The sequence below is a fragment of the Papaver somniferum genome, chromosome 5 (genome assembly GCF_003573695.1).
Source record: "Papaver somniferum cultivar HN1 chromosome 5, ASM357369v1, whole genome shotgun sequence".
Taxonomy (NCBI): Eukaryota; Viridiplantae; Streptophyta; class Magnoliopsida; order Ranunculales; family Papaveraceae; genus Papaver; species Papaver somniferum.
In genome coordinates this window covers 203,628,144-203,640,945 of record NC_039362.1, presented here as the reverse complement: position 1 = coordinate 203,640,945, position 12,802 = coordinate 203,628,144, and the positions used below count along the sequence as shown (strand labels likewise).

At 37.2% G+C, this 12,802-nt stretch overlaps 1 protein-coding gene and 1 non-coding gene across 3 annotated transcripts; both read right to left on the bottom strand.

The window, feature by feature from the left end:
* Positions 1–3,823: 3,823 nt before the first annotated feature.
* LOC113284735 lies at positions 3,824–3,926 on the bottom strand. The gene has a single exon (XR_003328357.1). It is a non-coding gene; the product is annotated as a U6 spliceosomal RNA (small nuclear RNA).
* Positions 3,927–5,540: 1,614 nt separating this feature from the next.
* On the bottom strand, positions 5,541–12,046 carry LOC113284362 (lysine-specific demethylase JMJ25-like). Of its 2 annotated transcripts, none has more exons than XM_026533803.1 (13): positions 11,548–12,046; positions 11,329–11,447; positions 10,458–10,557; positions 10,208–10,349; positions 10,043–10,106; positions 9,243–9,957; positions 8,611–8,940; positions 7,419–8,120; positions 7,192–7,264; positions 7,001–7,086; positions 6,330–6,449; positions 6,159–6,220; positions 5,541–5,747 (listed from the first exon to the last, which is right to left on the bottom strand). In XM_026533803.1, exons 1-13 carry the CDS (start codon positions 11,752–11,754, stop codon positions 5,714–5,716), a joined length of 2,754 nt encoding a protein of 917 aa, XP_026389588.1. In that variant the 5' UTR covers positions 11,755–12,046; the 3' UTR covers positions 5,541–5,713. The 2 variants fall into 2 exon arrangements, with proteins under 2 accessions (XP_026389588.1, XP_026389589.1); XM_026533804.1 differs by having other exon boundaries at positions 10,217–10,349.
* Between the last annotated feature and the right edge of the window lie 756 nt (positions 12,047–12,802).

Here is a 12,802-nt window from a genome sequence, read left to right as displayed (position 1 = left end):
TCAAAGACACAAAAAGAAACGTAAAAAGGAACAAATAATAATAAATAAATAAAAAATTAAACCTAAAAACAAATCTATATACAAGTCCCCGTCGGCGGCGCCATTTTGTTGTAGTAATTCGATTTGCGGTAAATACGGATTCGATGCTCGGTCTTGAATAGATTTATAAACAAAAATATATACAAAATTGTCACAGGATCAAGAGATACCGGGACTCAGGATTTCACCAATTCTTATACTCATGCGATTCAATTATTAATTCTAGACAATTAAAGCTTATATTGATAACAAATATCGACTCTTACTTTGCCAAAAATAGATTTTGTAAGTATTATATGTAAATCATAAGCATGATGCATCAAGAATCTCATGGATTAAGCATACATCATCAGACAAAATCACAAATAATCAATAAAATTCATAATTCCATTCATAATAGTGCAAATAGTCATAAAAGAATTAAATAAAATTACTCATGCATAAAGAATGGTTTCCTCCATCATCCCAGTATTGGGGTTTAGCTACTCATAATAATCATGTTCTCAAAATACATACTTGATGCTCAAAATATGATTAAAAGAGTGAAAAATATAAAACAGTGGTTCTGTGACCCACAAAATTCGTCCAGAAAGAAACGATACCAGTGAGCTGCAGTAAAACAACGACACCCAGCTGCTGCTGTTGACGCTGCAGAAATAAGACTGCTCTGAGCAGTCCGTTCTTCGTGTTCTTCAAGGTTTGTTAATGGCAGCAGCAGCAGCAGGTACAATTCCTGCAACTCCTCCTGCGCCTCTCTGCTGGCCTCCCAATCGACCCCTAACTCTTCATCCCCCTTCTCTGACATAAAACCAACTATTTATAGGCTTTAAATCCCCTTGAAACTCGATCAAACCCCTTGGAAATCTCCATTATTCTTTACGGGTTGTTTGAAGAATAATCTTCTTCTTGTTGCGTTACAGGCTGTTTCTAGCTATTCTCTCGTCTCAAATATCTTCTAGGACTTTTACCCAACTGTTTTGATGTATATCCCACGCAAGATATCCCATAAATCTCTCAAACTAATCTCAAACCCTAAACAGAAACCGTGTGCACTGTCTTGACTTTGTGTGGATTTTCTGACTTATCCAGCCCAATTAGATGGGTCTAATCGCTTCTAACAGGTCCCTTATGTCTTGTAGAGTCCGTGGGTACCAAATTTGCCCATTTAATCGCCTCCTAGGTCGCTCAAATCATTGATCCAAAACTGTTGACGCTGCTGCCTTTTTTCCCGCCAAAATCCAGTTTTGAAACTTTGAAGATGACCTCCCCCTATCCAGTTCCGGTGTCCCTTTAGTACATGCCCTGAAATGGGGTGCCCCTTAGTAATTAGGTTACCCCTTATCCAAAGTGAGAGTCCGTATAGTAATTTTCTCCCACGAGCGCAAAAACCACTTTTTAGCCAATTTCGCCGCAAAAGCTTATTTCTCCAAAAACACCTACAAAGACATAAAATAACCAAATAAGTACAAAATAGAGTACTAACAATATAAACAATTGGGACAAATTAGACACATAAATGCGTCTATCAGTTGTCCTCGGTGCTTCCTTCTACGTGGCTCTGGATTTTCCTACTTCTTGCATCTTTCTGCACAAGGAAATTTCAAACAGCGGGAAACAGAAATTTCCGTGCGGATCGGGTTAGTTTGCGAAAATTCCTAATCCCACGACAGGGAGAAACTGCCCGAGGGCCACAGAGAACTATTAGGGAAGCCCATTTGAACTCTTATGGATTAAACTCTTATTAAAAGTGCGGATTCATTGAAAGTATGAGGAAACGCGAGAAAACCCCTTTTAAAACTGCACGCAAATCCTTTGAAATCTTACGAAAAACCCAACGGAAAGATAGGTACGTACGAGATCTAGAAAAATGTAGATCCGTGGATCTAGGAAATAAATCTTTTAACCAGTAAATGACAATACTGTCGGTAGTACCAAAGACAACGGGTGCGTTTTTGAACATGGCAAAGTTAATAAAAGATAAATACTGTTAAAGATAATGAGGCAGAACAATTGAACATGCTAATTTAATTATGAAATCACATGATAAGATAAATCTTTTACCGGGACAAATTCCCTGTTTCTAGCGCCAAATTGTGAACACGTAAATCACGTAGGCATCTATATGTTCACAAACAATATTCAAACTCTAGGTGCCAACTCGTGCTGATAATACAATGGCATTGATTCCTTGGCTCAAAACCTTCGGGTTTATCATAGCCTCATCTAAGAATACTGCGAGTGGCATTTACGCAAGGGGAGATAAAGTAAACGAAGCATAAAAGCAAAACTCATGAAGCGTTAGACAAAAATAAAGTGTTGAAGTGTAAATGAGACCGGGATTTACGTGGTTCAGCACTAAGGCCTACATCCACGGGGTTGTTGTTTCACTTTGTACTTGATGATTACAAAGATAGTTGAGTGACTTTGTAGTTTACATGGGTCTGTCTATTGTATAGGACTAACTTACACTTACAATCTTTTATCTCTCTCCTCCTGCCCCAGTCTTTTCCGCCCCCTTCACCCTTGGTGGAGAGGGGGTATTTATAGGGTTAGAGTGTGGGACCCATCTCTGAAGGCCGTTGGAACCTTATCTTCTTGTGTTTTGTGTCCACACGCAGGGGTCTTCGTTCGTAACTTCATCACGCAGAGTCATCCTCGTTCGTTCCACGGGTTGATCGACACGTATGCTGCTCAGAGTGTTTAATGCGGGTAGTTGAGGCGCCTGCTCGTGTCAGGCAAGTGTTTTCTGCCTCTGTCGCGTCCATGTCAGTACATATTCTCTCCATCGTTGATCTTGGCTTCTTTTGGGGATGAGATAAAGTAGCTCTTTGGGAGTTATTTGGTGCTCCGCAATACAGCGTGTTACCGGAACATCCTTTAACTTCTGCCCTTAGATTTGTTCGGGCGAAGATCCAACGTCGGCGGGATGGGCATCTTGGCTGTGGGCACATGTCATCATGCTTTGATGACTTTGTCCGCATGCTCTCCACGTATGTTCCTATGTACACGTGTTTGATGACGAAATATGTGCACACACATAACATGCCTAGTTAGCATCTCAATTACAATTTTTTTGTTTGTATGAATATTTCATTCTATCTTTTGAAAGTTGCACTTAAGCTAAGGGCAACAAATTGAAACAACAGGATAATCTTCTCAAGGAAAAAAATGTTACAGTTTATTCAAGTGATATGTTAACGCGAATATTATGGCCTACAGTTTTGTAACTTTACATGGCCAACAGTCGTATTATAGCTAGATTATGAATGAGGTCATTAACAACGTCCAATTGGTAATAGAACTCGATCGTATGGAACACACAAGCCTGAAAAATTCACAGTCTTGGATACTTCATAGTGCCATAATGCATAAGCAGAGGATTGATGACAAGGAATTGCATAGTCACTTGATCAAATTTGTTTTCAGTTCTTGTAATTGGTGAAGAACTTGGCTAGAAAGGTAGCCTTGCATTTTTGAAAACTTCCGGGCAGCACATTAGGGGTTGATCATGTCAAGCAAGTTTTCAAGATATTATGAATTTTCGAAACAGAATCGTAATAATCATAAAAATGCAAAATTACCAGATAGTTTATAATTAAAATACTCAACAAAAATCATGATAACTACAAGTTTCAGTGCTATTGGTTGTTACTAACACGGACATTGTTTTCAAGAAAAGTTGCACTTAGTGTTCCAATTTGGTACAAGAAAACCAACTGAACAACCAAGAAAACGCCTGTCACCGATAGCACCAACAAGAAAAAGAAAGTGAAAACCAAAAAATAAAAATTTGGACCATTTCTCGATTTGTGCGTGTCATCCTTGGGCAAGGGCCATGCTAATCTTCTCTGTATCGTTCCAATTTTATCGGATGTCCCCGAAGGGACGAGCTACAGTGAGAGCTCAGGCTATTTGAAGGAATATCTGCTTTGTAATACGAGCGCCGTGGGACTATACCAACCGATCCAGCCACGGATTCTGAATTCCTTTCCTGAGCCAGTTAAGAGTTCGAGTCTATGTAGTCGCAACTTTGTATGATAGAATCTTTCCAACTTTTTTATGACAACTTTTAAGGGGGTATACATTCCACATCTTTAGAAAGCTCAAGGAAGGCTAGAATCTAGAACGCTAAATGCTAATCTTGAACTCAGCCTGTGACCACTCAACCCAACTGCAGTTTACCATTTCCTTTGTGTTAATAAAAATCTTGAGCATAATCGATCAAAAAAAATAAAAAGAAGCCGCATTGATTTGCCTCCATGCTATAGCATTTAAAGGGGTTTTTGAAAAATTTGAAGTCTTGCACCGATGCTAATGGACTTTCGACTTTAACCTGTATGATTCTGAAGAATTCATGTGACTCTCAAATACCATTTTTCCTCGTAATGCGTATGCAGAGAACCCGTAAAATGGATCATTGCCAACTAGAATTACTGGTTTTCTTGATCACATTTGTTTTCAGTCCAAGGAAGCACGCGATTATTTCATTTTAAGTTCTGTTTTTGTTCAGACGAGGTAGCTAAAGAAATTTACCCAAGGAAAACATTATAGGTTATTAAGTAGTAATAGGAGGTTTCATGACGATGCTTGGAAATGACTAAATGTTCAGAAAACAATGTTAGAGACCATGTCATTCCAGCCTTCCAGGCTCATTATCAAACACCAAAATGTTGTGCGTGCATAAAACCTAGCGCCATTAATGCACTTATACTGTAACTAATTCTGTAGACTGCATTTCACAAGTTACCCAATTTAAAACCAATCATCTCACACCCATACTTTGGTGCAGTGGTATTTGTCTATTTGATATGGCTAAAGAGACGTACTGCTTTTGGGCGCAATGTTGTGAAAAAGATTATAGGCCTAACCGCTGCCCATGAAAAGTAAATAATAATCCCACATTGTTCCCCCCGCATTGTTTCCTTGTAGTAGGCCAAAGTTTCAGAATCCTCGAGTTTAAAGTAATCCCATCCACCATTCTCTATGAACTTCTCCGGGGAATCGGCTATGGCCTTCCAGTCTAGTTTTTCAGAGTTCACATAGTACTTCACGAGATTAAAGTTAAGGCGATCTTTTATGCAAGCAAGCGACTTCAAGGGAATTGAATTGATTTCAAACACACGTTGAAGTCCTGAAATATGACTGTCATATCAATTTCTCCAGGTCTAAGCATTGCCAGATTGACAATCTCAATTTTCCTTAGCGGGACGACAGCCAGAGGTGTTTTTACAAGCAGAATAAGGTGAAATAAAGTCAGTGCAAAGGCAGCTGATGCCTTTCAGGGAAGAAATTCCTTCTCCTTCTTTAACTCTTCAAAGGATCTCGATCGAGCATTAACTTTGTCGACAAAGTTCTCTAAATCTTTGTTACGATCCCACCATATTTAGGCCCATATTTAGCATTAACTCTCTGATGCTAACTCTAGTTCTGAAGATTTAGGCCCAGTCAGGTTTTTCTTTTTTCTTTTTTTTTTTCCCCTGTGAACTTTGTATTCCTCATGGCAAAAAAATACTTTATTAATTATTAACAAAATTCTATTCACATATTTGAACTTCTAATTGTGTACCAAAATGGAACTTCTACTTATACCAAAATTCTTGTTACAGTATATACAGTTTCGACCTTCTCCTTTCTTGGCTTTTCCAACAGGCTGAATTTCTCTTCTTTCGTCAGTTCATTTTGATTTCCGGGGATTTTTCTTCTCCGACCTGGTCATACATAAGAACGACTTTAGAAATGAAAGCTCAAGTCTGTCACATACATAATTAGTAAATTCAGCACACAACGTTTACTCGGATATTATTAATGAAGCTGCGAATCTAAAAGTTCAACTATAAAAATTTCAAAGTGAACTTAACCATGTTGGATGACAAAATCTTGTTGTGTCAACATGGAAAATCCTGGTGGTTATATAATGAAAGTCAAATTTTGTACTAACAAAATATAGGAACCACAAGAACCCCAATAAACACCAACTGTGATGCGGCTTAGTTTCCCTTAACAGAGTCTATTGCAGTGCATGCTGTAGATTTGCCTCTCATATTGAGACTCAAAATAACAGATACAACGATAATATTACCATACGCTATGTACTTAGATACACTCGTACAGGCACTTACTTGTGATGTTCTTGAATAAAAGTAACAGCATTCTGGACAGCATATATGGCCATTTTTTTGACCTGCTCATAAAAATAAAATAGATTATAACATCGTCAACAGAAGATAGCGTAAAATCAGAAGATGTGTGCATATTTTAAGTAGCAAGTTAAGATGTGCTCAAAATTCAACCTCTAGCTTGTCTTCCTTAGCCCTGTGGTCCCGCGGAAGCAGGCGAAATTCTTCAGCCAATTTAACGCATTCTTGAACATTTTCAATTGATACAAAGTCAACTGCAACCTTGGTGCATGACTGCAAAGAGTAAACATTAATGGATTAAGATGCGACACAAAACTAGTAACCAGGGAATCATCTTTATATCAAAAGAAAAAGGATAGTTAGAAAAAGCTCCTTTGATTATCCCATCTACATCTGAATAAAAAAGTATTAATTGTGATGGCTTTAATACTTAAGGGTTATCGGATGAGGTACCATTCTATTTCAGACTTGTTGATTCAAAAAATTAGAATAGCATTCTATTATTACATTGCAGTTGCACAAAGAAGGTTATCAGTTGAGCTACCATCAGAAGAAGTTTGCAACACAACAGTCTAAAATTCTGCTCTGGATGGATAGAATCAGTTCTGGTACATCCAGATACACTTTTATATTTTTGCAACATTATTACAGGTGTGTGCGTACACACACACAATTAAGCATAGGTCATGTTACTACCACAAACGTAGACAAATAAATATTGGGAGACAGAGCACTACAAATCAACAGAGAAACAAGAAGAGAAAGATAGGGAAAACAAAACCAGGAATAAACTTCATCGAAATAAGAGATCTATATATGTATACCTTCAGGTTCCGCACTTGATGCGGACAACCTGCGGGAATCAGTACAGCTTCATGAACATCTTGCACAAACGTCCAAGGTTCGATTCCTATGCAAAACCAAAAGCATTATCAGATGCAAACTAAAAAAAAATTGTTGTAGGGAAGCAAAAATGATTTCACATATATATATATATACCCATTTTTCAACCTACCAAATTCTTCCTTGAGCTTTCTCATATGCTCGAAGGTTAGGTAAAACGACTGATCATGTATAGGGTGAATAACCTGTAATATAGAAGAGAGTGAAGTTAAAAAACTTTGTATATGTTCATATGAATAAATAGAGGAAAGCTAAAATTGAAATAAATAAAGAAAATAACAAAAACATTATCATAAAATACACAAACAAGTGAACAACTACAACTGGGTCTGTTATTACCTGCGGGACAGGATTACAGAAGGAGTGCCGGAATTCTCCATAATGCTTTCTAATGTAATCCTCCAATTTTGGAACATCTTCTCTACGAAAGATATCCCAAAGAGCACCACCTTCAATCTTTGGACTACTAGAACTCGCTTCGCCAGTGTACCCCTCATCGTGACATCCAGTCTTAGATTTTTGCCCCACCGAATTTCTTTCACCAACTGCTGCAAGTAGTTTTCCCTTCTGTTTTCTCCCCTGATCACCAGATATCTTTGCCACAATTTTAACCTCATTTTCCAAATTCAACCCTTTACCTAATCCGTGGGAATTTCTGCTGGAATCCTTCAGAGAAATTCCAGCATCCATTTTCTTTGCCCTTCTTGTGTAGACCTTCAATGTAGACGCACCTGAAGATACCTTCAAAGGAATTCCAGCATCCATTTTCTTTGCCCTTCTTGTGTAGACCTTAATATTAGCTTCCGGCAGTAATTCATTACCAACTCGTTCAGGAATGCATTCACCTGAAGATGCCTTTGTATCAAGTAAATCATTACCATCTGGTTCAGGAATGCATTTATCTGAAGGTAAATGATTGGCCTTATTCTTGTTGTATAGCTCTACTTTATCTTGAGCTATGTGCTTCTTTCTCAAAATTTCTACAGCAGTACGCTGCTCATCATCAACAGGCACTTCCTCAACATGCGTGAGTATATTCACCTGGGTGTACAAAAGTAGGATTAACAAATTACTTTAGTATTTCAGTTTTTAAGTGAACAACAAATACATACGGTAATGAAAGGCCAAGTAGGAACCACACTGTACAATACTAGGAGAGAGAAGTAAAAACTCTAGGAGCACTAAACATCAAATATTGACACCAGAGACAAACATCAATCACGGCTAAAGTTTTGAATTAAGCAAGAGATCGTTAAGTAGTTTATCAAAATCTGACCCTTCACTGGAGTGGGAGCATACTTCACTGAATCGGGTTTCTATTAGTGCCAACTGACAAAGTAAACTCTATCCTGATTTTAAACATTGTCAAATTAAAAAGATAATGCCCCTTAGAACTATCTTTATGGCTTTCATCAATAAGGAAGACGCATGACGAGTGACAACAATTTTTGAATAGTTTCAACATAAATCAAGCTACCTGCAAATGAATGAAAAACAGTGTAGAGGTTTCTTAAGATGAAGATAAGCATACCGCATCAGACATATCTAAATGGAGCTTGGTAACAGAGTCCCCACGGCCAAGTTCTTCGGCATACCCATAAGCAATATACGTCTTAGGCCCCAGATCAGGTTTCAAAGAATTTTCTGGGAGCTTTGTAGCAAGATTAAAAAATCCCCAACTGGGATTTGTATAATATTGATACGGTAATCTAGAAATAAAATCCGCACAGTGGCGTCCCAACCGCTCCTCCAACAAATCAGAAGGCGGCCAGTCTTTCAACTTGAGCATCTCAGGCCATAAGTTATCATGTCTTCGACCTTTTGAATAGCCATTGAAAAACTCAGTTGCAGTAACCGCCACCTGTATGGCATAAAGGTTTAGTATCAAGCATTTGAGGTTCTAAGAAATAAATAATGCAGCACACACTTATATACACAGATGACCGCAGTACAAAAAATAAAACTACAAAAAGAAGTTTATATCAGTTTGTAACTGATCCTCATTCTCCATAAGCGAATAGAATAATTTCAAAATCTCAATTCTAACTAAGCCAAGAAAATAAAAAAAAATAGAAGACCAGTGATTCTTTTAATGAGGCACTGAAACAACATACCAACAAAAGAAAAAACAAAAAATAATATAAATCAAGTAGGAAAACGAACCTCACTTAATTCCAAGCAATCAACAGCTTTAAAGTCACCCTTTACCACCTTGGAATTACTTTTCTCGTGAAGAGCTTTTAACAAAGCTGGAGGATCCCATCGCATGCCAGATGAAAGTTCATTAACATTGCGAACAATCACTGGTTCTCCTCTTCCCCAGTGAATCTGAAAGTGCTCCAGTTCCCTGTGCTCGATGTCTTTGGCTAATGGACAAAACAAAAAATTGTCATCTCCACCTGCACGACAGGCAGCCCTCCGCAACAAATTGATGTCATCACATAAATGGCCAGAAGAAATCAAGGAGGAGAATTGCTGTGAAGGTCTTGGGGCATCTGAGTGTTCATGCTTTTTTATTTCTTCCTCCGCACCTTTTACCAAACTCGGTAACATATCTTTTCCCATAATACTCATCAATTTGAAAAGACCACCACAAGTTGTGCAAGATATGCTACCATCATTCCTCAATTCTAAATTAGATTTTCGCTCAACTTGGTTCTCAGAGCTTTTAGCAACTGATTTATGCTTTATCAAGGTTTCCAATGGCAACTCACCATGCATGTAAGGCTGTCCTCTGTCAACATAATCTATAATTGGTTCCTCCAGACCTCCTGGTACGGAACCTTTCCGAATCTCCCCGGCACATGTAATGCACAGATCGAACTCACAGTCCAGGCATCTTCTGTGGAGGTCAAAGATAGACGTAGAGCATATATCGCTGTGCACGCAATGTGTTAGATGAGTGGTGTTTACTAGCTTTGCACAAAAGAAAGAGAGGTGAATTATGAAGGTAAAGCACTTACCAGTACACACGCTCCTTAGTGTGGCAGACAGCATCTTGTATTTTTACATCCGAGACTGCTAAACCTGTCAGGAAAAAATGTTCGAATGGAGAATATAGTGAGAAATATGGGAAACTGCTCAACTGTCACAAGCGTCTGAATCACACGAGTTCAGGTAATACGGACCCAAGGTACCTTGAAAGATTGCTTCTATTTTCCTTTCCTTGTCTTGCTCTTGAGCAATCTCTTTCAGGAGAGGCAGTAGGGCTTTTAACAATATTACCGAGTACTTAACTTCGGTTTCTGGTTCAAGCTTCAATTCTTCTTTCTTCAAATCCAATATATATGAATCAGGTGAAAGTAATATAACAAAATATCGGGTAAGGCTAGTGGTGACATAAGTAAAAAACAAATACATGATACACAGACAACTGACCATTAAATCCGTGTACTGGAGCAAGCATGCTTTGCAATAGCACATTCCCCGGCAAAATGGACACGCCTCAGCAAAGTACTCGTTTGTAAATCCAGGATACCTGCATTCCATAAGTTTCACAGTAAGAACCGCAGGAAAAATAAATATATAATATCCTGTCAACACTGTTTGGTGATATTTAACCATCTCATACAGTATTACAAAGCTAATCATTATCGGACAGCAGAGTGTCTGCTCCCTTTTTGTGGAAATAAACCAACATCATTCAGGGAAATGGAGTAGAACCAGTTCGGTTAACTCAGAACTTTAAATGGTATAAAAGATGGCAAAATACATGAAGGATAAGACTAAACTGCTTCGTTGGACGACCATATTACTAACATACAAATTCGTAAACGCACAATACATAAATTAGTAAGTACCAACAATAGCACATAAGCTATTATTTTGTAGTCATCCAACTAAGATACAACCTCTGTGTGTGTTTTCTCTACAAAGAAGAAAATCCAGAGAAATTTCCCAAAATGTCACCATATATATTTATGTCACGTTTTCGCATTTTCCAATTAGTGCTGCAAGATGCCCGAAAATGAACTAATTACGAGAAATTGACCTATGAAACTACAAATGTGAATTAATTCTGAGGTACCAAATTAAGCTATTTCCATTTCATCTCCAAAAAAGAATTAAGTGAACTACTTTCCGAAATCAGTTTTCGCAGCGATTAAATTAGCATGTAGCAGTAAGTAATAGTAATTGAATCAAAATCTTTAATTCAAACTAGCAGTAATCATAACAGCTGAACATAAACTTAATCATAGGCCAAAAACATGAAATCATCGAGGTCAAGGAGAAGAATTAATATCGTCACCATTTTTTTAAGCAGGGTGTGCAGAATCGTTTTCTGTCATTACACTTAAGACATCGAATAACATCCCCTCGATCATTTCTCTGACATTGATGGCAGTTGTTGCATAGAACTTTAGTACCCTGCATGTGCATAATCCATCCTCAAAACACTTAATTAATCAAGAAAACAAAAAAAACACACAAAAATAATTAAGAATTGAACTTTCAATTTTTTACTTACATCAGTATTATACTTTACTCTCTTATTCTGAACATCAGTAGTTACGCATTTCTTCTTCTTCTCCAGTGTCCTTTTACGACTCTTTGCCGTCGTCTCCTTTACATCATCACCATCAACAAGTATCTCCTCCTCCAAACCCTCATCAGCATATACTACATAATTCTTCTTTTTTCTTTCTCTAAGATTTCTCCCTTCTAGAATCGCCATTTTCAAGATTTCTTTCCCTTAAAATCAGTTTTTTTGTGTAATTTTTTTTCTTCCAGAAACCGTCCCTTCTTCTTCTTATGAGAGATATATGAGTATACTTATCTTCAATTTGAAATGGCATTAACTAGGGTTTCGTTTTTTAAAAAGAGATAACTACTCTCCCGTTGGGCAACTAATTTTTCGGCCGGAAATTTTCAAGATTTGATACTGAAAAATAAAAATGGTAAAAAAACAAATCCCCGGTTATCTAAAAATCGTGTTGGTGACTGGGTGGAGGGTAGGTTCCAATGGTGAAAGTGGGCAGCCAGAGAGATCGCACAATGTGCATTGCATAAAAAATAACTGTGCAATTTTAGCATTTTTTTTTCCTCCGATAGAAAAACATATATTAAAACTTCCATAAACTAATAGTTTTTGGGACTTAAAAAAATTATTAGTTTAGCGAAATTACTAATTTATCAAGTTAAAATTTAACGCGTACAATTCTAATTTGGACCAGAAAATTTATTATTTTAGCGAAGTAATTAAATTATCGAAACTCTACTACACAGTAATAAGTTTATAATTTAGTTTTTACCAACAATGTTAGAAATAATGCTCGCATTTTGGACTTGTGGGTGCAATTTGGTACTTATGCACCAATATGATTATATTACAGGTCTATGATTAAATGAAATTCCAATAGTAATTATAGATTGTCAAAAAGAAAATGTCGGAAAAGAATTCTTTCTTAGTTTGTCCAAATCAGCATCTTAACATCATTATCTACAAGATCTGAAGAAAAGTTTTTGATGCTTAAAATCCTAGCTTCTTTTGCTAACTTATCTATTGAAAATGATAAATTCTTATTTCTAAATTTAGAACACACATTACTAGCAGCATCGAAAAGTTCTTTGCATTTCTTGATGTTGTTTAGCTCTCTCCAATGAGGTTGATAGGTATTATCTCCATTGATATGTGCTCAGGTAAAAGGAATGAGTAGGCTGACATATTAGCTAAAGAGGCTAGAATAATTAAACATTGAGTGTTCTGCGGTTAATATGAACTT

What these genes read in the sequence shown, in the direction of transcription:
- LOC113284362 (XM_026533803.1), bottom strand. Translation starts at nt 11,754, where the DNA reads ATGGCGATTCTAGAAGGGAGAAATCTTAGAGAAAGAAAAAAGAAGAAT. An exon ending in GAGTAAAGTATAATACTGAT is followed by an intron (nt 11,448 to 11,547) that starts GTAAGTAAAAAA and finishes ATGCACATGCAG; the next exon opens with GGTACTAAAGTTCTATGCAA. An exon ending in CTAAGGAAGACAAGCTAGAG is followed by an intron (nt 6,221 to 6,329) that starts GTTGAATTTTGA and finishes TTTTATGAGCAG; the next exon opens with GTCAAAAAAATGGCCATATA.